At 48.3% G+C, this 23,628-nt stretch overlaps 2 protein-coding genes across 2 annotated transcripts in view; both read left to right on the top strand.

The window, feature by feature from the left end:
• LOC141059299 (uncharacterized) overlaps positions 1-23,628 on the top strand; it is a 779,988-nt gene that overhangs the window by 510,999 nt on the left and 245,361 nt on the right. The gene's annotated exons all lie outside the window — the stretch shown is intronic.
• Positions 6,811-23,628, top strand: part of LOC141059301 (uncharacterized) — a 68,475-nt gene continuing 51,657 nt past the window's right edge. Inside the window, exon 1 of the mRNA XM_073555630.1 lies at positions 6,811-6,888. Within this exon, the coding sequence (XP_073411731.1) occupies positions 6,862-6,888 (27 nt within the window). The 5' untranslated portion in view covers positions 6,811-6,861. The remainder of the gene's footprint in view (positions 6,889-23,628) is intronic.

Here is a 23,628-nt window from a genome sequence, read left to right as displayed (position 1 = left end):
CACACGTCTGGACCCTGAGAGTGTCATAGGCTATGCTGTGAGGCAAAATTTTAACCCCACGCGTTCCAATTCACCAAACAATTTTTCCCCTATCTACATAATGGGGAAAAAGTGTATTTATGTTTTGTCATCCGCACTGTCGTAACTACAGCCAGAAAATTTTGCAAAGTCACACGTCTGGACCCCGAGAGTGTCATAGGCTATGTTGTGAGGCAAAATTTTAACCCCGCGGTTTCCAATTCACCAAGCAATTTTGCCCCTATCTACATAATGGGGGAAAAGTGAAAGGAAAAGTGTTGGAGGCAAATTGACAGCTGCCAGATGTGAACAAGGGGGACTTAAAGAATGAGAGAGTTGGCGCCAAAGAGTATATACCGTACAGTTGCTAAGGTGGGGCTCTGACATGGGATACTCACCACACACGGGGATACGAACACACACACAACATGCGCCACACACTACCACGTGCTTCAACACATATACCACCCTCAGCACACATTTCACCACACATACACCAACCTCACCACATAAAAGTCCAAACACAAAAGTCGCCACTCAAAGCTCGCCACGCTGGCCCAGAGCTGTTTAAAAGATGAAAAATGAGCTGTGATTGGTCGCTATCAGCAACAGTTTTCTTTGTAGACAGTTGTGGTAACTGAGGCCTATTATTCTTATCATTTCTATGGTGTTATCGTCTATTAGATACACGGCTCAGCAGAGAGTATCACACAGAATAGGATAGATACACAGCTCAGCAGTCAGTATCACACAGGATAGGATTAGATACACGGCTGAGCAGTCAGTAACACACGACAAGATTAGATACTTTCTACTGAGCTGTGTATCACAAAAGGAGAGGATACTTGGGTAATCGTTTAGTTAATTTGTGTTGCAAATCTGTAGTGTTGAATATGTGGCGCCCCCAGGAGTATGGTCACCACAGTGGCATTACCTTCCTCCTAGGGAGTGTGATGTCATGTTTGGAAGCAATGAAGGGTCTCTCTATCAGTTAAATACAACATGCAGCACAGTTCCCACTCCAGACCAGCAGAGGGAGCTCTGAACCAAAACTGGGGGAGGAGCTGCTCTCTGGGATCGGGAAGGGGAAGTTAGTCAGTTCTGTGAGGAGGGCAAAGTGTGTGGATGTGGAAAAGAGGAACTGGAGGATTGAGGAGAATTCAGGCCCACTTCTGGCTTCAAGCGCATGGTTCGGAGTACGGTATCCAAAGTTGTAAGGATGCTGATGGTCCTGCAGCAGAAACCGGAGGAACAGAAGGCTGTAAATGCTCTGTTCTCAACTAAGACTCGGAGGCACAGCAGTAACGTGTGTGAGCCAGAAGAGATAGAAGGCTACGGCTGCCTGCCATATGAGGGGCGTTCTAAAGAGAGCAAGCAAGGGGGACTTCAGTGTAACTCAGTACTGCAAGTACCTCAGATAAGCGCTAGGAGGGAGACTACACAACCCATCTGCATAGAGAGATTCCTAAGTTGCTTCCAGCTAATCAACTCCTGTTCCATCTGTGATCTGGATCCTGGACTGCACTGACAAAGCACAGTAAAGGTAAAGGAAACTGCACCCTGTTGTGTCATTGCCTTCTTCCTGTAACCGACTCAGCACTGCTACATCCCTGTGCCTAACACTGCACCCTCTCCCTCAACACCTATTGCTACTGCCCTGGGACTACAGCTCCACCTGTGGGGAGCTCCAACATCATTGCTGCACTGGTCAAACTGACCAAAAACCACAGGTGGCGTTACGAATCATCTCAATAACTTTATCCCCATCACTCTACCCCTTTTACATTGACCGCCTGAGGCCACGGACCGGGTCACTGTGACATCTCCCATTGAAATCAACGGAAAAAGAAAAAGACGGATCCAGCCACTGGATCCGTTTTTTTAAGTCTGCGCATGCTCAGATCCAATTGGCCAGCCCCCAGGAAACAGATATAACCTGCTAGACGGACCCGGCAGAAAAACGGATCCGTTTCTACAGTTGTCCAAAATTTACGCCGCATCCGTTTTTTCTAAAAATAGCCAGATCCCGCCTGACGGCAAAAAACTGATGTGTGAAAGTAGCCTTATCCCACCATCAACACACTATGGACTTGGACCTCATGAAAGAGACTGACCAATGAGTGCCTTCTTGCAGCACTATCTTCAACATGATTGTTGCCCATATATTTAGGATTCAAAATAATGCGGACTACTGGTTTGCCAGTCTGTTCGGTCCACAATACAAAAGTACATTTTGCCAGTTGCTTCCCCCCTGGAAAGGGATATGCCCATGCTGCAGTATTAAAACATGCTTGAAGACAATTTTGACAGTGGTTTTCTCCAAGACAGCAGTGAGTCACACAGTGTGCATCACAGTGATAGGCTTCCAACCCCAAGAACATTGAGTTGTGAACAAACAAACATGAGCAGCCTTGCAGTGCTAGAGTCCTGTGTTTCAACCCCACAAAGGACAGCATCTGCAAAGAGTTTGGCCAAAATTCGGGATAAACTTCAAATTGTTGTCATTTTTTGTTAAAGTTTTTAGCATGCAATCATACAAAGTGTTTATAACAATAATGCCACGAGTTGCCTAAGATAGATTAGAACACCTCTATATAGAAATACAAATAATACAAAATATCTCATTACTTCTATAAGAACAGCGGAATGGCCGAATCAAAATATTGCTTCCTAATTTGTTCATTTCATGCTATCCCTATGTGTTCTTTCTTTAGTAGCATGTTTGGTATCCTTTAGCATTGATAACAGCTTTGCATCTCCTTGGCATTGATTCAATAAAACTTCTCAGGTTCTCCGTTGTTATAACATGGTGCCAGGAACTGATAACAGCTGCAATCAATGTCTGTTTGTTGCGCGGTTGCTTACTAGAAACCAATCGCTTTAATCTTGACCACAGATTTTCATTAGGGTTCAGATAAGGACTGTTTCCTGGCCATGAAAGCACAGAAATATGTTTGCTTTCAAACCGTTTTAGACGTTGCCTTGCAGTGTGACACGGTGCTCCATCCTGTTGAAAAATAATTTCGGTCTGTTCCTTGCCAAGGTCACAAATTGATAAGATGAGCTTTGGGGTTCAAGGACATCATGAATATATTTTGAAGCATTTACAGTTCCCTTATGGACCTATATTCTCCCAATTCCATGCCAGGACATACAGCCCCATATCATAGCACTCACAGGATATATCATTGTAGCTGTCATACACTCTGGAAGACAGTCTTCCTTTGGCCATCTCTGAACATTACGCACTCTGTCACTACCAAAAATTGATATTCTTGTTTCATTGCTCCAGATAACTTTCTTCCAATCTTCAGTTGTCCAGCTAAGATGTTCTTTGGCCCAGGAAATTCTCTTACTTCTCTGTTTAAGATTTTGGAATGGCTTTTTCCTTGGTGTTTGTGCTTTCAGACCAGCATCAAATAATCAGCGACGTACTGTTCTATCTGACACCGAAACTCCTCCATCGTGCAAGAACTGGTTGAGTTCCTTTGCTGATGCACTTCTGTTTTGCAAGGCTATCCTAACAATTCTTCTGTCTTGTTTTGGAGTTGTTTTGCCTTTTTCCTTCTTTTCCACTCAGTTTTGATGCTAAAACTATTAGCAAAACGTGAACACAGCTTTTGCAATCCAGAAGCAGTAACTCCACCACTCATCTTCCTAGCAATTTCTCTGAAACTGTATCCCTCAGTTTTGCCAAATATTTAAAGGCGTTGGATATGGCTTTAAAGAAGGCAATTAATTTTATTATAATAATTAAATAATTACAGAAAATAGGAAGTGTGATATTGCATACACTTTTGCATAATACAAATCACAAAAGTAAAGTACTTACATTGCACACTACACAGGAAAAACTTCACCAGGCATAGCACATCATCTGTCCAGGAGCATCAGCTGTGAGAAGCAGAATAACAATATGGATTCCTGATGGCCATTAACATCTTAGCACTACAACGGGGCAGACTGACATCTTGGCAGACTTGTGCTATGCAATATATGTGCTAGAAAGTGCATTCAGAGGAGCAGTCTGTGCTCATCTTGGTCAGATAATTAAGAATGAGCCAGATGCATATGATCAAGGCAGCGTAATCATGGTCATAAATAACATTGGGGTAAAGCAGGGGTTAGTTGAAAAAATGTTCCTAGTGAATGCAAGTAGCAGAGGTAAGAAAAATCTGTGTGGGAAGCTGAGTTATGTCCCGAGTGAATGCAAGCAGCAGAGTTAAGGAAATTCTGTGTGGAAAGTTGGGTTACGTACCGAGTGAATGCAAGCAGCAGAGGTAAGGAAAGTCATATGGAAAGTTGGGTTACGTACCTGTAGGGAGAATAAATAGACATGCTGATTAGAGTGTGATGGTGGCAGATGGCAGGGTACATTGGGATCTGCCTTTAGAATGGGACATGACCTATCAAGTGCACACCTCATAAGTGGGAATTGGTAGTGAAAATTAGTGACAAACCGAACAATGTCCTGGTCCTTCCTTACCTCAGATTTATATAGAAGGGTATGTCTATGACTTTTTCTTTTTTTTGTCTGGATATGACCTTTGGGTCTGTTATTTGTATTGCTGCAGTGTTGTCTCCCTGTTTTAGTCTTTTGTGTGTCCTTCAAAACAATACCTTGTTTGATAATGATGGATGTATGGTATTCTTCTTATTTGTATATTTGCTGTCTTATGGGCCACTAACTATATGCAGATACTCACTATTGTATTTTGTGATGTCCTTGTTATCATTATATAGTATTATGCCATATGTGGGCGGTTGTGGTCTGGTTGCGGCGCTCCCTGTCAGTATGCGAGTGAGTGCCCTGCCTCTGCCAACTCTCGGCATCTTTACGCGGTGGTTGGCATCCTCCCCTGTCCTCTGGCGTCACGTCCGGCTGGGGCCGCAGCCTCCGGCCACGTGACATCAATTTTGGATTACAACCAGAGACTTTGGGACTGTAAATATGTGTACAGCTGGATGTGCAGGCCCCCTGACAAAGGCAGGACAGAAATGCGCGTCGGGCGGAGGCGCATCTCTCCGGGTTGTGTACTGCTCCCTCTTTAGGTAAAAGACCTCTTTCATAAATATCACTGTTAAGTTGCTATATGATCACTATAATGCTTGTATATTTGCATGCCCGATAGAGGTCAGCACCTATTTTGGCTCAGGGATCTGTAATGTTGATGATTTGCCCTTTGTCTATACCTTTTATCAAAAGTGACATTGCACTCAGGAGGGTATCAGGTATATATATTCCACTGCCACCTACCCGAGGTAATGCGCCTCCATTTTTTATAGTACATTTAGTGACAATGTCAGTATACCTTTTCCCCCTCACCTGTTATCTTTAGATTTTAATAATAAAGTTTACATTTATATCAACCTTGACCAGTGTATCGTCTCTTTTCCCTTTCGCTCACATAATGTAGTATGATGATAGGTCTGTACCTGTTAGGAACAGCGGAACGCACTAAATAAATGATAAAGTGCGTTCGCCGCTCGGGGTCCACCGTGCAGAAGGTGTGAACACTGCTGCTGAGTAATGGCAGACGCACAATATGGCGGTATAATGCGCACGGGGTTAAACGTCACCCAGGTGCGCAGAGAAATCACTGTTTAATCACAGAGATGCCAGCAGGGATAAACACAAAAAGGCTGAGCCTGTTAGCGTCACAGGTCTCAGATATATGCACACACGGTATCTGGTCACAGGTGCAGGACCCAAGGCAGAAGGAACTGCGTCCGTCTAGACCTACCGTGCATGCGGCGTCGCTGCTGCGGGCGCCAGAGAGAGCTGCAACTGCAGCGCAGCGTAGGACACTGCCGCGAGACGATAGTGCCGTGAGGAGCAGCACAATCGGACGCTAGCGTAGCGGTGCGGTAAGCACAGTGGCCTAAGGCTTGCCACTGACTGGTGCTGACTGCTGAACTAATTCCCTAGCCACATGCGTAATATCAGAGGGAAGGGGTTTCAAATGAGTCAGTCACCAGAATCATACATCCGTCACCATTCACACATCTAGCAAGTAAAGTCTATACTAGCGCATGGCCGACTGGTCATGCGCACTTTTCATAGCCGTGCGGGACCTTCCAGATCAGAGATGGACCAATGAGATCTGGAGCAGGACCTGGGCACATGACGCCCGACCTCCAATGGGAGATCGCCTAGTGAGCATGCCCAGTAGGAGCACAGAGGAACTTAGTCTCTGGAGCGGTCTGCTGCAAAGTAATCTTCTCTGCAGTAGATAGACCGCAGAATGTGAGGCTCTGGATTCCTGCAGAGCAGACGCAGAAACCCGACGCCTAACAGTACCAGTCCTTTACACATAAAAACATGGTTTTCTCATACAAATGTGTTTTAGGTAATCCAATGAGAGGACTTGCACCAGGTGTAATTGTCGTATAAGTTGTGTTTACTCTCTATTGTTGTACAACACGGGTGTTTGCACTTTACATGTCATCTACATTGTTTTTTTTAATTTTTTTATCTTAAAATTTATTAAAGGTTACATTTTATAAATCCCAATTTTTGCTATTACCTAGGTGTCCACCAGGTCTTCACTAGAGCTACTGGTGGAGAGGATAGGCTGGATACTACCCCAGGGTAGTCCCCAGGACTGGAGCAGCTGATGGAAATGTCAGAGACACAAGTGTGAGGTACAAAAGGCAACACAAACTGCACACTTGCAGAATAAACTGCCCAGGAACCAACATTCAGTAGAGCGGTGGATGGAGCTGCCTAATATGGGACCTGCCGCAACGGGATAGGCTGGGGAACCTAATCTCTGAAGGACACAGCAGGGTTAAATTCCTGTAGAGACTGGCCAATCTCCCCTAAGGAGAAATGGAGGCAACATGCTGAGAAGCTGCACAGTGACCATGGTAAGTAGGATGGCGCTGAGAGGGCATGTGAAGTACCACCGTAACACCTGGTTAGGAGCCCACTCAGATGATTCTCCCCCTGAGCTGAACCTTCGTTGCGCCTCAGAACAAATGTAATATTGTCTTCACAGCAAGTATAAAGAAACCAATGAAACACCTGTGGGATAAAAATGCCCATTACACCCTGAGATGACTTCCCTGATGAGTACAGTGTCTGAAATGGGGTCACTTTAGGGGGTTGTATGTTGTTTACACACCTAGGGGGCTTTGTAATTTGCCCCCACAAGCGAGGACTGCCAAATTAGAGCTCCAAAAGCAAAATAGTGAAACTCCCCATTGGAGCCCGGCCGCGTGCAGTCATTTCTGACCTCAGGTTTTGGAAGAAATTTCTGTATAAACTGTGGCTCCATTTTACTCTGCGAAATTGAAAAATTTGGATCTAAAACAACATTTTAGTGGAAAAAAATGTTTTTTCTTCCCACGACCCAGAAATATGATGATCTATAAAGAAATAGTGAGAAGAAAATGCCCCCCAGATCCACAGATGGATTCGCTGAGGACTGTCGATCTGACATGGGGCCACTTTGGGGGGGGGGGTCGCTGTTCTGGCAGACGCATATTATCCCAGGCAAATTTGTAATCCAAAAACCAAACCGTGATTCTTCCCTCCGGAGCCACGGAAGTGAGACCTTCTGCCACATTCTGGGGGTCGCCTTGTTATCGAGAAATTGCTTTATAAGTTGTGCAGCGTCCTATAAGATATTCCTGCCCACAGCGCCCCCATCCAGAGTGTTTGAGAGAGGTCATTACACCGAAATGTCACGATATTCAGATCCAAGGAGCACGATCACATTTATCATTGCTGCGCACTGTGCACGGCATCAATGAAGGCAGCAGCAGAGACTCTTATTACTGGATCCCACTCCACTCACTCCTCACACTCAGCAAGTGTCTGCACTGCGGACTATATACCTGAAGCATCACACACGGCTCCGCTCCATACACCTCGTACACACATGGCTCCTGTCACGTCATCGTCAGACACAGGGACTGCTGTTCCTGCCTCGGCCACGGGGAGGCGCCGGACTGTCACATCGCCATCAGACTCGAGGACTGCTGTTCCGGTCTCGGCCAACGGGAGGCACTGGACTGTCACGTCGCCGTCAGTCTCGGGGACGGCTGTTCCTGCCTCGACCTCTAGGAGGCGCCGTGGTTTCCCCGTGGGTGGTGGTGACAGAGAAGGGGCTCCTGCGCAGGCATCTGGTGGGCGCAGGCTCCGCTCCTCTGTCAGTCATGAAAGGGTTGAGGCATCACCATCTGGCCTGGTCCTGGGGGCGGTCCAAATGACATCATCAGACTGTGAACCTGTGAGGGATAGCCTGATCCTTCAAATACCTTGGGGCCTGTCTTGCAGGTCGCCAGATATAGTCTTGGTTTCCCCAGTGTGCTAGTTGCTATTGCTGACTCTGACCTTGGCTTGGATTTTGACTCTGCTACTGTCTAACGATTTTTTTACCTCTGCCGCCCGCCTGGTTTAGACCTGGACTCCTGACTACTCCTTTGGTTCCGTTAATTTATCCCTTTCTGGTGACCGTCCTGCTCTAGTCCACTGCTCTTATTCAGACAGCTGCCACCTGGGCGCTGCTGTAATTACAGATCCCTGTAAAGGGTCTCAGGGGTGCGGTCTCATTTGCAGTCCAGACTTGCATCAGACGGTCGTCACAGCTCCGCTCCGTACACCTCGTACACACGCGGCTCCGCTCCGTACACCTCGTACACACGCGGCTCCGCTCCGTACACCTCGTACACACGCGGCTCCGCTCTGTACACCTCGTACACACGCGGCTCCGTACACCTCGTACACACACGGCTCCGCTCCGTACACCTCGTACACACTCGGCTCCATACACCTCGTACACACACGGCTCCGCTCCGTACACCTCATACACACGCGGCTCCGCTCCGTACACCTCGTACACACGCGGCTCCGCTCCGTACACCTCGTACACACACGGCTCCGCTCCATACACCTCGTACACACACAGCTCCGCTCCGTACACCTCGTACACACGCGGCTCCGTACACCTCGTACACACGCGGCTCCGCTCCGTACACCCCGTACACACGCGGCTCCGCTCCGTACACCTCATACACACAGCTCCGCTCCGTACACCTCGTACACACACGGCTCCGCTCCGTACACCTCGTACACACACGGCTCCACTCCGTACACCTCGTACACACGCGGCTCCGTACACCTCGTACACACGCGGCTCCGCTCCGTACACCCCGTACACACGCGGCTCCGCTCCGTACACCTCATACACACGGCTCCGCTCCGTACACCTCATACACACAGCTCCGCTCCGTACACCTCGTACACACACGGCTCCGCTCCGTACACCTCGTACACACACGGCTCCGCTCCGTACACCTCGTACACACGCGGCTCCACTCCGTACACCTCATACACACGCGGCTCTGCTCCGTACACCTCGTACACACGCGGCTCCGCTCCGTACCCCTCATACACACGCGGCTCCACGCCGTACACCTCATACACACGCGGCTCTGCTATATCCACACTGTAAACCCCTCCTGACCACAAACATAATCTTCCCCTCATCCAGCACCATGACAACCAGCACAGCAGAGTCCTGCACACACTGAGGCCCCTGATCATGTGACCCCTGACTCCTCCCCTCCTGTGACCTTGCTCTTGCTTGTACATCAAAGTGGCTAAAATGAGAATCACAAAAAACAACTCCAATCTAGATGCAACCCATCTATGGCTGCTCTGTGCGCACAGGACCTGTGATGAGGTCACAGGAGGGGAGGAGTCAGGAGTCACATGATCAGGGCCTCAGTGTATGCAGGACTCTGCTGTGCTGGTTGTCATGGTGCTGGATGAGGGGAAGTTTGTGTGTGGGGTCAGGAGGGGTTTACAGTGTGGATGTAGTGGAGCCGTGTGTGTACGAGGTGTACGGACAGGAGCCGAGTGTGTACGAGGTGTACGGAGCGGAGCCGTGTGTGTACGAGGTGTACGGAGCGGAGGCGTGTGTGTACGAGGTGTATGGAGCGGAGGCGTGTGTGTACGAGGTGTACGGAGCGGAGCCGTGTGTGTACGAGGTGTACGGAGAGGAGGCGTGTGTACGAGGTGTACGGAGCAGAGCCGCGTGTGTACGAGGTGTACGGACCGGAGCCGTGTGTACGAGGTGTACGGAGCGGAGGCGTGTGTGTACGAGGTGTCCGGAGCGGAGGCGTGTGTGTACGAGGTGTACGGAGCGGAGGCGTGTGTGTACGAGGTGTACGGAGCGGAGGCGTGTGTGTACGAGGTGTACGGAGCGGAGGCGTGTGTGTACGAGGTGTACGGAGCGGAGGCGTGTGTGTACGAGGTGTACGGAGAGGAGGCGTGTGTGTACGAGGTGTACGGAGCGGAGCCGTGTGTGTACGAGGTGTACGGAGCGGAGCCGTGTGTGTACGAGGTGTACGGAGCGGAGCCGTGTGTGTACGAGGTGTACGGAGCGGAGCCGTGTGTGTACGAGGTGTACGGAGCCGAGTGTGTACGAGGTGTACGGAGTGAAGCCATATGTGTAAGGAGGTGGCAGAGTTTGTCAGGTGTCTTCCCCCCCAGGGCCATCAGGGCATTACTGCCCTGACTGGCGTATGGGGCCCGGTGGGCAGAGGGGGCCCTCGCCGGGCCCCTACCGGCAGGTAAACAGGGCCCTTAGCGCGGCGCTGCAGGCGGCAGCTAAACACTATTGACATGCGGGCCTGCACGTCAATAGTTAACAGCCGCCAACCAATCGGAGGCTGGCAGCCGACTTCAGCCACAGCGCGCACATCGCCGGCGTCTGACGTCACTGTCAGTCACCGGCTAGAGCGCGCTTCAGCTGCGTGGAGGGAGGGAGCCTCGCCCGCCGCTGGAGCGCGGCCAGGTAAGAAGAACCGGTTTTGTTTTTTTGTTTGTTTTTTTGACAGCGGCGATCCGGGGGGCCGGGGGCAGAATGCTGGACATGGGGGCAGAATGCTGGACATGGGGGCAGAATGCTGGACATGGGGGCAGAATGCTGGACATGGGGGCAGAATGCGAGACACTGGGCAGAATGGAGATACGGGACATGATTGGAGACACTGGGCAGAATGGAGATACGGGACATGATTGGAGACACTGGGCAGAATTGGAGACAGATGGGGCATGATTGGAGACACCGCATAGGATCATGGGGCAGGATGGATACGATGGAGATCATATGGGGAAGAATGGATACTCATGAGAGTGGGATGGGAGAACATATGGCTAAAGCCAGGAATATGACACACGGGGGTCAGGATGGGGGATGTTATTACCATAGGGGCTAATTAAGGGATATTATTACTGCAGTGATGTATTTAATTTTTTGAGGATACAGTTTTAAATGGGGGGGTGGTCCTGTTACTGTGCAGAGCGACACTGTCGCCTTTTTTTCTTCATGTGGTGTAATGTAGAAGTTGGGAAAAAATAAGTAATGTGTTCTGCAAGTGGAGCTCTAGATAACTGTGTTATTTCCTGCAGAGACGAGTCATTTAAAAATTGAAAAATAAATAAAAATATACCTAAATTGTATTGCATATTTTAACAAATATTTAATAGGTTACAGTAGAGTAGAGCCCGGCCAAAAGTGTCTACCCTGTTATGGTGGCGGCTTAAAAAAATCTTTTGTCCAAAGCAAAAGCTGCCAGCTATATGTGTGATCTGGTGATGGGAATTGTTAATGTGTGATTGGTGAGAAGTGGAGTTTTTCCAAGAGAGCGGTGGGACTGTGGACAGTTTGAGGGGTGGAGGCGGGGCTGGGTGGAGCCTGGGCGGAGTCTCAAGGGGGCCCCAAATACTTTGCCAGTATGGGACCCCGTAATTCCTAGTGGCAGCCCTGCTTCCCCCTGTGGACACTGCACGTCTCACATGCAGCACTGTTATGAATGAGTCACCGTAGGAGGCAAAAACAGGAATGCTAGCTAAGTCCAGAAAACCAGAGAAGTTGGCAGCTATTGGATTGCAGACTCCTGAACCTATCAACACAACTAGCAGTAGCCGTGGGGGGTTCCTACGATGCCCTAGACCCCTCGATCACAGCCGGAGAACTATATAGCCTAAAGACAGAAAGGGAAATCTAAACTGCCCCAGAGCAGACCCCAAAGCAGAAGGCAGCCCCCAACATATAATGACGGTGAAGCAAGAAGAAAGAACACTAACACAGACAGAAAGATAGACTGAGCAAAGACGGGGCCCAAGCTAACTAGATAGGAAAGGACAGGAAGGCTGCTGTCTGCAATCCGTGAAAAACCCTATGAAAATAAGAGCCAACAAACTGACAGTGAAAAAGGTCCTGAAGACGCTAGGCTTCAAAAAGCTATGTCAGTACTCAGGAATATTCTGAAGACAGAGCAACCTGCAAAAGAAGATTCAGCTCACCCCAGCAGGGAATGGCAGAATCCAGAAAAGCAAGGCAAACAAAAACAAAACAAAAATGCTAACAGGCAAAGCAGAAAACTTAGCTTTAGAGGAGCAGGAATCAGACTGGTCTCACAGAAGTCCACAGAGAAATCACCCGCAGGGCAGAAGGGCGTCGACAGCCTTATATCCAGTCCGTGACTCCACTCAGCCAGTCATCCTCATTAGGCTCAGGTGCCTGATAATCAGGCTCATAACCTTCCTTTACCAGAATAGGGAGTTCACCAGACCTCAGTGACGAAGGGGAAAATTAACTCACAACACAGCACCATGTCCTTTTGCTAATGTTAATGTGATGTGTGTCATGTACTGTACTGTAAAATTACTATGTGTTGGGTCTAGGATTAGGGATAGGATAGAAGTTAGCATTGAATAACAGTGAGGTTAGATTAGTGGGGCACATTAGTGATAGGGAATTAGTCTTAGAGTAGGAGTGTTAGGTTTAGTTGGCATAGGAGTTTTCCTGTTAATAGGGGCTACAGAGCAGAGCAATAGAGAGTAGAGAGATATAAGAGGGCACTTCCTGGTCAGGAGGCAGCAGTGAGACAGGACAGTGACAGCCGTGGGGATAGGGCTGCTACGGCATGAAGGGGTCCCAGGCTAAGAGTCGTGCAGGCAGTCACCAGCAAGAATAGAGATCAACCCAAAAAGGATGCAGGGTCTACAACCAGGACAGGTGGAGCTGAGACGGCGAATCCGGCACCTTTTCCTACTGAAGCCAGACCTGGGACTGGTAGGAAGCTCGTGGGCCTGGAGCATGGATGGGACAGGTTTTGTCCAAAAGCGAGACAGGGATTGTCCAGGCGTACATCAGAGATTGTCTAGAAATAAGCAGGGATTGTCGGAAGGAGCAAGAGATTGACGGAAAGACAGGGAAAGCTGAGGAAATGCCACTCTACGAATATTGTACTGCATGTGTGATGGATACCCTACTGCTCAGTAAAGTTAAACTTTTGGAAAACGACCTCATCTCTGGAGTGGTTTGTGAAGCTCATGGATGTGGAGCCGGACTGACAGCAGCCGAGGGGACTCTGACAGTGAATATGAGTGTACTGTTGTGCACGCAGCACATACAGCAGAAAATACATTATATTTCATCTGTGGGGTGCCAGGGTGTGGGAACAGAACAGCCCATTGCCACGACTACCACCCTGGCCGCATTACACGAGGTGTATGGAGTGGAGCCGTGCATGTAGAGGTGTATGGAGCGGAGCTGCGCGTGTATGGGGAGTGTGGAACGGAACCATTGCGTGTATACAACGCGTGCAGAGCCGCACGTGTGCGACTGGTATGGAATGGAGCCGTGACTATGATCAGTGTTTGGAGGCAAAATGGTTTTCTATACTTGACCTTAGAGGAGCTTACTATTTGATACGCATCAAGAAGGGTGAAGTGTAGAGATGTGTGAACCCGAACAGTAAAGTTTGGGTCCATATTGAACGCATGGACCCCGATTGCAGACTTAACCAGGTAGTCCGTTTTACATTTCGGTTTCGGCACCCCGAACATCGGGTGTTTCTCGCACTGTCATACAGATGCGACTCTGATTGGAGCTATTAACAACCCCTTAATGACAGAGGCAAATTTTAAAAATCTGACCAGTGTCACTTTATGTGCTAATAACTCTGGAACGCTTCAACAAATTCCAGTGATTTTGAGAAAGATTTTTCATCGCACATTATGCTTTATGATAATGGTAAATTTGAGTTGATATGTTTTGAGATTATTTATAAAAAAAAAAAATCAAATTTGACAAAAATGTAAAAATTAGCAATTTTCAAACTTTGAATGATTATCCCTTTAATTCAGATAGTCATACCATAGCAAAACATTAATAAATATTTCCCACATGTCTGCCTTACATCAGCACCATTTGTAAAATGTTATTTTATTTTGTTAGCATTTTAGGAGGTTTAAAAATGTAGCAGTAATTTTTCATTTTTTCAAGGAAATTTGCAAAATTATTTTCTTAGGGACCTTTCCAGGTTTGAAGTGACTTTAGGGGTCCTATATATTGGAAAACCCCCAAAAGTTATGCCATTTTAAAAACAGCACCCCTTGACATATTGAAAACTGCTGTCAGGTAGTTTATTTACCCTTTAGGTGATTTTCAGGAATACAAAGTGGCATGATAGGAATGAAAAAGTCGCTGACTTTTTAATAGGTCAGTGTAGCCGGCAGACTCTAAGACCGCTATTTGCTTGTGAATTGCCATGACAAACACCAGGACTACACAATCTTGATCTCACGGTGCAGATGGGGATATCGAGGGAGAAGCCACACTCTTTTAAACATTTATATGATATAGTCATTATTGACAGCAGCATCTAAGGGATTAAACAGATATGATGACAACACCGATCGTGGCTGATGCAGCAAGTTGTCAGCTATAGTTTCCAGCCGACAGCTGCTGGATTGTCTCCTGTATGGGGATGGTATTCTCTTATATTTCAGGTCAGTTAAAAGATGTATCGGTGGTAATTAAGGGGTTAATACCACCGTCAGAGTGCTGCGGCTCCCTCGTTATCAGATGACAGTGGGAGCATGCATCTATGACCGGAGGTAAAAAGTTTACCTTCTGGCACTGGCGTCAGCTGATGGGACTACTAATCCCATCAGCCTACACCTGCTGCCGCTAATAACAGCGAGAGCAGGTGGCTGCTGATGGGAGTATTCATCAGCCGGTGCCTGCACTATAAATAATTTTTTGTAAATGGCTTGGGTTCCCCTGTATTTTTGATAACCAACCAGGCAAAACTGATCACTGTGGGCTGAAACCCTCAGCTGTCAGCTTTTGCAAGGCTGGTTATCAACAATAGAGGGGTCCCATGCCATTTTTAAATTATTTAATAAAAAAACAAGGGGTCCCCCCATTTTTCACAACCAGCCAAGCTAAAGAAGACAGCTGGGGCTGGTATTCTTAGGCTGGTAAGAGGCCATGGATACTGGCCCCCCTCCCAGCCTAAAAATAGCAGCCCGTAGCCACCCGTGAAAAGGTGCATCTATTCTCGCACTTTGCTCGCCTCTTCCCACTTGCCCTCTGTCAGTGTCACCTTTGCATTTTCCGTCGACATCAAGCCCACGGATTAGTAATGGAGAAGCTGTCACGGCCCTGTCGCGCCTCTGTATACTTACCTACCCGCTCCTTCGCCGCAACCTCTTGCCAGATGACAGCCGCGGCATCCTCCTCTGACTGGTCCGCGACCGACGGCGTCACTGCACACTATGCACTGTAGGCCGCGGCATAATGTCCGATATGAAGTCCATGGACTCTCGTCTGTCGGCCCTACAGGCCGCCAATCTGGGAAATGCTACTCAGCTGGCCAGTCTTCAACAGGAGCTGGGTCAGCAGCGTGATACTCAGGCCCATATTTTAACCTATATGGCCTCTGTCGATAACCGTTTGGTGGCTCTCCAGTCTGCCGCCTTTGCACAGACTTTGTTTGTTTCCTCTTCTCTCCCTTCCCCTCGCCAAGCCACCTTGATTTAGTGGTGACCCGAAACTCTGCAGGGGGTTCTTAAACCAGTGTAGCCTCCACTTTGAATTGTTACCTCAGCAATACCCCTGTGACCGGGCCAAAGTGGCCTTCATTATGTCCCATTTGGAGGGGGAGGCCCTGTCCTGGTTGAACCTTCTCTGGGAACGGGACGATCCCTTAGTTTCGAGCCTTCCGATCTTTTTGGATACCTTTCGCAGGGTCTTTGATGAGTCAGGCCAGTTAGCCTCTCTTACCGGGTCCATTTTTAATCTCCACCAGGGTGCCCTCATGGTCGGACAGTATGCTATCCGCTTCTGTACTCTTTCCTCTGAGCTAGGTTGGAATAAAATAACGCAGCACTGGTAGGGGCATTCTGGCGTGGTCTCTCGGGCAGGATAAAGGATGAGCTCGTAGGTCGGATACCCTGATCACTCTGGAAGACCTTATCTCCCTGGCCACTTGCATAGATCTACGGTTCTAGGAGCGCGCCCGGAAGTCGACTAGAGACAGGAGGTCCACTAGACCAGTCCCTTCTGCCAATCGGTCTTCTAGTCCACATCCAGCCGGGACTCCTTCTACTCCCCCTGCCAAACCCATGCAGGTAGATAGTCTCAAGTTGGCGGAGTTACGTCGGAGGGAGAGACAGGCGCAAGGCCTATGTTTCTATTGTGGATTGACTTCGCATTTCCTCCATTCCTGTCCAGAGAGACTGGGAAACTCTTCCACCTAGGTCGGGTAGGGGAGAGGCCACCCTAGGTGCTAGTAATTCCTCTCAACCCCTCACTGTCTGTTCTTTTGGTTTCAGGTCAGAGACATGGGTCCAAGGTGGCCTACGTGGATTCGGGCTCAGCAGGTAACTTCATCCGGCGTGAAGAGGTGGACAAGTACCAGATTCCTGAGGTTACCCTACTAAATCCTCCAGTTAATTGCTTCAGTAGATGGCAGACCGCTACAGGAGACCGTCACTATGGTCATTGAGGAGGTGGAGTTGCAAGTCAGAGTCTTACATGGTGAAAAGATGGACTTTTTCGTATTGTCTAATCTGTCCCATGTGATTCTACTTGGACTCCCTTGGCTAAAGGACCCACCAGCCAGTCCTCGACTCGTCTTCAGGGGAAGTACTCCTCTGGGGACACTCGTGCCATGCTCGGTGCCTGAACCCTATTAGTCTTGCTGCCGCCTCACGGCCACCTCCTCATCTCTCGGGGCTTCCCAAAGCCTACCATTCCTACACAGACGTCTTTGATAAGAAGGAAGCGGAGACCCTTCCCCCGCACTGGCCTTTTGACTGCCCGATTGATCTAATCCCCGTTCCACTCCTCCTAGGGACGGATCTCTGCAGCCACGCATTGACTATAGGGGCTTGAATATCACAATCAAGAATAGGTATGCTCTTCCACTCATTCCCGAGTCGTTTGATTGCCTCAGAGGGGCCCGGATCTTGTCCAAGTTAGACCTAAGAGGAGCCTACAATCTGATCTGTATCTGCACAGGCGATGAGTGGAAGACCACCTTTAACACTCAAGATTACGAGTACTTAGTCATGCCCTTTGGTCTCTGCAATGCTCCCGCTGTGTTTCAAGAATTTGTCAGAGATCTTCCAAGACCTCTTGTATTCCTGTGTTGTAGTGTACTTGGATAACATCCTTGTGTTCTCGCCGGATCTTTCGTCCCATAGGAGTGTTCGCCTGGTACAACAGCGTCTTTGGGAGAATCGCTTGTACGCTAAGATTGAAAAGTGTCTTTTTGAGCAGACCTCTTTGCCATTTCTGGGCTACATTATCTACATTATCTACGACGCTGAATTGAGGATGGATCCCGAGAAACTGTCAGCCATTCTTAAATGGCCTCATCCAGTCAAAGTAAGGGCTATAGAACGGTTTCTTGGATTTGCCAATTACTACAGGCAATTTATCCCTCATTCTCCTCAACAACCAAGTCTATTTCCGCTCTACCGGAAAGGGGACGAGCCCCAATCCTTGGACTACGGAAGCTGAAGAAGCCTTTCAGACTCTAAAACGGGCTTTTTCTACAGCTCCGGAGTTGCACCGTCCCGAGAGCAGCAGACCCTTCCTGCTTGAGGTGGACGCCTCCTCAACAGGAGTCGGGGCAGTACTGTCCCAGAAATCTGCCTCCGATCGACTGCATCCCTGTGGATTCTTTTCCAAGGCTTTTTCCCCATCGGAGTGCAATTACTCGATCGGCGTCCGTGAACTGTTAGTGTTAGCCATAAAATTGGCCCTGAAAAAATGGTGTCATCTTCTGGAGGGGGCTGTCCATGCCTTTGTAATGTACTCTGACCACAAAAACTTGGCCTATCTCCAGTCTGCCCAGAGACTCAATCCTCTACAAGCCAGGTGGTCCTTATTTTTTGCCTGCTTTGATTTTGAGCTCCACTTTCGCCCTGGCAACAAGAACACTAAAGTCGATGCCTTATCCAGGGTCTTCCAGCCGACAGAGACAGTGAAGAAGCCTTCACATATTATTGAACCCTCTAAAATCATCACCGTGGCTCCTGTGAATCTGCTTTCTCCACCTCCAGGCAAGACTCTTGTGCCTGAGGATGTCAGAAGAAAGGTCTTACTTTGGGGTCATTCCACCAAACTGGCTGGTCATGCCAGAGCAAAGAAGACGCTCGCTCTCATTTCTCGTCACTACTGGTGGCCTACTCAGGGCCGTTTTTAGGGGGGACGGGGGGTGCGATCGCCCGGGGCCCCACCCAAGCTAGGGGGTGCCTGCCTAGTGCATCCCGTCACACAAACGGTGGTTGCCGCTCAGTGTGAGCTATGCACAGTATGTGACCCTGACAGCCGTGTACTGCAGGACTCCTCATCACCCATCAGTAGCCCATACATACACACAGCACCTCCAGCTCCCTCAGCACTGCAGCACACTGACTCCTCCCACACATGTGACCGGTACATATCGTGACGTCATGTAAGGTCCTTCCGCACACCAGGAACTGTCCCTCCTGAGGGAGGACATGTGAGTGCAGCGTGCACCGTCAGTGATAGATCCGGGGCACAGAGACGCGTTGGGGTGTGTCTTCTTCTGTACTGTGTGCCTCTAGTGGAACAAGTCCCAGGATCATAGGCAGCATAGGGATTGCAGCACCATGAATCCCCAGTGACTTGTGTGTTCTGTAAGATCCTCTCATGTATGAAGACTTGTAGCAGTGATCACCTGAGGTGAATGAATGGGAAAGTGTGATCCAGCAGTGCATGTGTTGCAGAGACTCCCTCCTGTGTGCTGGGAAGGGAATTGCAATGTGTTCTCACAATAGAAGCGATAATATACAGTGATATAGCGAGAGCGCCCCATATACAGGCTGGGGAAGGAACATACAGTGACGACTCTTCTGTCTCCTTAAACACTTATTCCCCACATCCGGAGCCTCTTTTCCTACACCTGTGTTGTGCTGTTCCTCTGTTATTCCTCCTGGCAATTTATGAATAAATTGCCAATTGGGTGTTACCATCCCCCTTGTTGAAGGCCTGTGTCTAAGGGCACTTTCAGATGTCAGTGTGTCCCGCTTGTGTGATGATGGTTTTCACACGTACCGGCGACGCTTACACATGGTCTGGGCATGTGTCAGTGTGTTTCCACGGACCGAGTGACTGTGGGCAAAACCCGCTGATGTCCATTTTTTAACAGCAGCACAGGCTGAAAATCATCCTGCACACATGCACGCGGATGACGTCACTGTGTCGTCAGTGTGACACGTACCGGCACCTGGGAAGCAGCGGTACTGTTCTCGCTTATCCCTGGCGCTGGGTGCTAAGGACGACTCACATCACTGTCCCCTGCTCTCCCTGATATCAGCGCTAGCACGGGACCATGTTGAGAGTTGTAGTCTGCCCCCGGTTTCTACATCAAGTGTAAAATTAAGAATAAAATAAAAATGTCGCACAAGCTTTGAGGTGAGTATAATGTGATTTTTATTTTATTCTTAATTGTACACTTGATGTAGACAGCGGGGGCAGACTACAACTCTCAACAATGTCCCCTGCTCATGGTGATCTCAGGGAGAGCAAGGGACAGTGATGTGAACTGTGCTCAGCACCCGGTGCCTGAGAACAGCGTGAACTGTGCCGGCTCCTCTCAGGTGCCAGTACGTGTGATACTGATGTTGCACACGCGTGAAACACACAGACACATATCTCCAGTACTGGTTTTTCCATTACCAATAATATCAGGACGTGTGAAAGAGCCCTTACACAGTCCAAGGGTTCCTTCTTTCCACATTCAGGTTTTCTGATGCATTCTTGAAGCCGTACCTAAGAATGTATCAGACATCTGGGAGAGACACGTCTCATTATTTGCTTTCACTCCCAGATTTTACAAAATTGTATCTAAAACTTTGACCATGTGAACACAGCCCTAAGTCTACATTCCCAGATCATCCTCATTGCTTCCGTTTTTTTTCTCACCCCATTGCTTTCACTGGAGCAGACTGTGAACTTTTTTTATCCATTGACTCCCAATGATGAATCATTAAAAAACGGATGAAACATGGGTGGGAGACTGTGGTGCAAAGCCTGTCTCCAGTGTCCTCTGTTTTACACGGATCCACTTAGACTTTAGCGGCCAAGTCTGATCTGCAAAATGGATGAGAATAGGCCGTGTTCTGAGTCTTGGTGATTGGAGACACAGATCTATATTGAAACTGATGCTTGTTTGGCTCAGTGACACTGCCAGCAGTGAGGACAGCATGTGATCACATCAATGCATCCCATTGCACTGGGGTGTAAGGGTGACACCGGGTGAAATCTGGCTGCCATGTAGCCCTAACTGCCTCATGGGGGATGGTTTATAGATGAATAAATGCCATGATAATTCAGTGAAAGCTGTTTTCCAGGCCAGCCATGAATTTCTCACTGTCAGGATTCCACTCCGTTTGCTTGCTGGATCAGTGATCACACTTGCAATTTACATACTTGTGGTCATATGCTGACTTGCTTGTTTTCCTACTTTTCTCGAAGATCCATTGGAAAAAGCACCCATGAGAAGTCACATGACGCCCTCCATGGCGGCAAACAGCAGAATCCTGACAGTGTGCATATTGTACACTGTAAGGGCTTGTTCACACGTCGGTATTTTGCGTCAGTGTTTGTATGCCAAAACCAGGCATGGAACTTCTAATTGAAAGACTGACACCCGTTCTGTGTTTTGGAGTCACTCCTGCTTTTGGCGTACAAATACCGAAGAAATAACTATTACAAATACTGGTAAGTGAATAACAAAAAGGCTAAGGTCACTCGAGTGTGTAAAGAATCGTCAGATTTTCATTCCGAATATTTGGGCGATTTTTCTGTCACTTGCCATCCGTGTGCTGTCTGTGTCCAATCTGGTTTTTTAATAGCAGCTATTAATCATTTACAGGACCATGTACAGCTTCCTATATTACAGAACTGCAATGTATCTGTGTCGGATGCTGTACATATGGAATCTGGTTTTTTTTTGTTGCGCATTCATAGACTACAATGGGCAATTTTCACACAACACATGGAAGTAAGGAGTGCATACTGCGATTTTTTTTTTTTTTTTTTTCCGCACTACTCTTCAGTTGATGGGGAAAAAATGCTTTTCTGCAGTGCCCGATTGAATAACATTGGTTCATGTCCTGTCCATTTTTTCACAGACAGCACTTGGGCCGAAAATACTGTCATGTGGACCTACCCTTAGGATTCACCAAGCTGCAGTCAGATGCCCCGGCATTGACATGATTGACCTGGCTCTAATGATCAGTCTGTTGTCAGTGCCGGGGGTGCGGATACAGCCATCTTTCTCTGTGCACCGAGCGTGACTGAAACTGTGTCGGTGCCACTCCTGCAACAGGAAGCCGAACCCTTCCAGGGGAATATAGTTAATTTCTTGGCAGCGGTGCTTTCAATCAGAACCCTATTTACCTGAAGATGAACACCATGGGGAACCTGTCACCAGGAATAACGCTGGTAATCTGCGGGTTAACAGCGTTATGCTGCTGTCCAGCGCCTGCACACAGCCAAATGTAGATGGGAGAAAATTATCTTTATTCTCCCCGTCAGCATTCAGTCATAGGGGTGGGGCGGCGCCGGCTTTGTCACCTCTCTGAGAATACAGAGCGGCGCTGTAAGCGCGCCCCTAGATACAGCAGCTGCTCTGTATACTGTGGTGACTGAACCAGCACCGGCGCTGCCCCATAACTGAATACCGAATGCTGGTAGGGAGAATAAAGATCATTTTCTTCCCTCCACATTCGGCAAGCGCCAGACAGCATAACACCACTGTTAACCTGCAGATATGGGGTTAATTTGAAGGTTAACAGCATTATTCCTGGTGACAGATTCCCTTTAAATAAAAACAACATTAACCCATTCATTCCCTTAGATGTATCAATAAGTCCAGCCTGGCTAGTGGTTACCAGCCTTAGACGTATGGATGCTTGTAGGAGATTTTGAGCGCACAAAGGCTGATTCTGACAGCTGACACCTATCTCTCAGTGCCAGGTGCAGTGCCCTCACCGCTCCCAGCACTTTAAACACCATCGCATCATTTCGCGAGCAGTCAGATGGAAGAAAAGCCCCTCTGCCCTTGGATCGGCACTCCTGCAATGTCATAGCGGGGACCCGATCATTGCCATGGTGACCCCATGTCGTCATGACGACATCTGGGTCACTAGGCACTAACTTGTGTCTGCAGGGCAGACAGTCTATCAGGTATAGCAATGCTGCTGCAATGATATACCTTCTAACAGCGATCGGACTGCAGAACGTGAAAGTCCCTTAGTGGGACTAAGTGAAAAAAGTTGTAAAAACATTTAAAAAAACTCACAATAGAAAAATATATTGTACCCATAAAAAATTATTATTGTGAAAAATAAAATAATAAAAGTACACACATTTGGTATTGATGCGTACGAAACGACCTATAAAACTGTGTTACTAGTTAACCCCTTTAGTGAACACCATAAAAAACGAGGCAAAAGACAATGCTTTATCATACTGCCAAACAAAAAGTGGAATGAAATGCGATGTAAAAGACGAATGTAAAAAAATAGTATTACTGAAAAAATCTCCAGACATGTTTATCTAAGTTTATCTAAAGTATTCAGCATGTTAATAATCGGGGGGGGGGCGCTTTTTCGATGTTCGCCCTTTGGCAAAATTCCCTAAAAACTGCCCTGGGCCTACTCTTCGCCAAGACGTGGTTGATTTTGTTGCCTCTTGTCCTTCCAGCGCAAAAAACAAAGTACCACGACGGCCTCCATCCAGCTTGTTGCTTCCATTGCCAGTCCCTGCGGTGCCCTGGGAACACTTCGCCATGGATTTCATCACCGATCTGCCCCGTTCATCCGGTGGTAGTGGATCGCTTCTCCAAGGTGGCACATTTTATCCCTCTGCCCGGACTCCCTCAGCTTCTGAGCTAGCCAAGGTCTTCATCCATCAGATCTTCAAACTCCATGGACTACCTCGACGTATAGTGTCTGACCGAGGAGTTCAGTTCACTTCCAGGTTTTGGCGGGCACTTTGTAAGCTCATGAATGTATCACTAGATTACTACACCACTTACCATCCGCAGTCCAACGGGCAGGTGAAGCGAAATAACCAGACACTGACTGGGTACCTGTGTCATTTTTCCAAAGCCCACCAAACGACTGGGTTTACCTACTCCCCTGGGCTGAGTTTGCCTACAACAACCATACTAGTGAATCCTCAACCAAGTCTCCGTTTTTTATTGTGTTTGGCCGATATCCTGGTGTTCCTCTTCCTGTAACCCCTGCTTCCGAGG

Source organism: Dendrobates tinctorius, unplaced genomic scaffold (assembly GCF_039654945.1).
Source record: "Dendrobates tinctorius isolate UK_male_01 unplaced genomic scaffold, ASM3965494v1 ptg000226l, whole genome shotgun sequence".
NCBI classification, from domain to species: domain Eukaryota; kingdom Metazoa; phylum Chordata; class Amphibia; order Anura; family Dendrobatidae; genus Dendrobates; species Dendrobates tinctorius.
The sequence above is the reverse complement of the archived record's forward strand: the minus strand, read 5'-3'. Positions and strand labels throughout refer to the sequence as shown.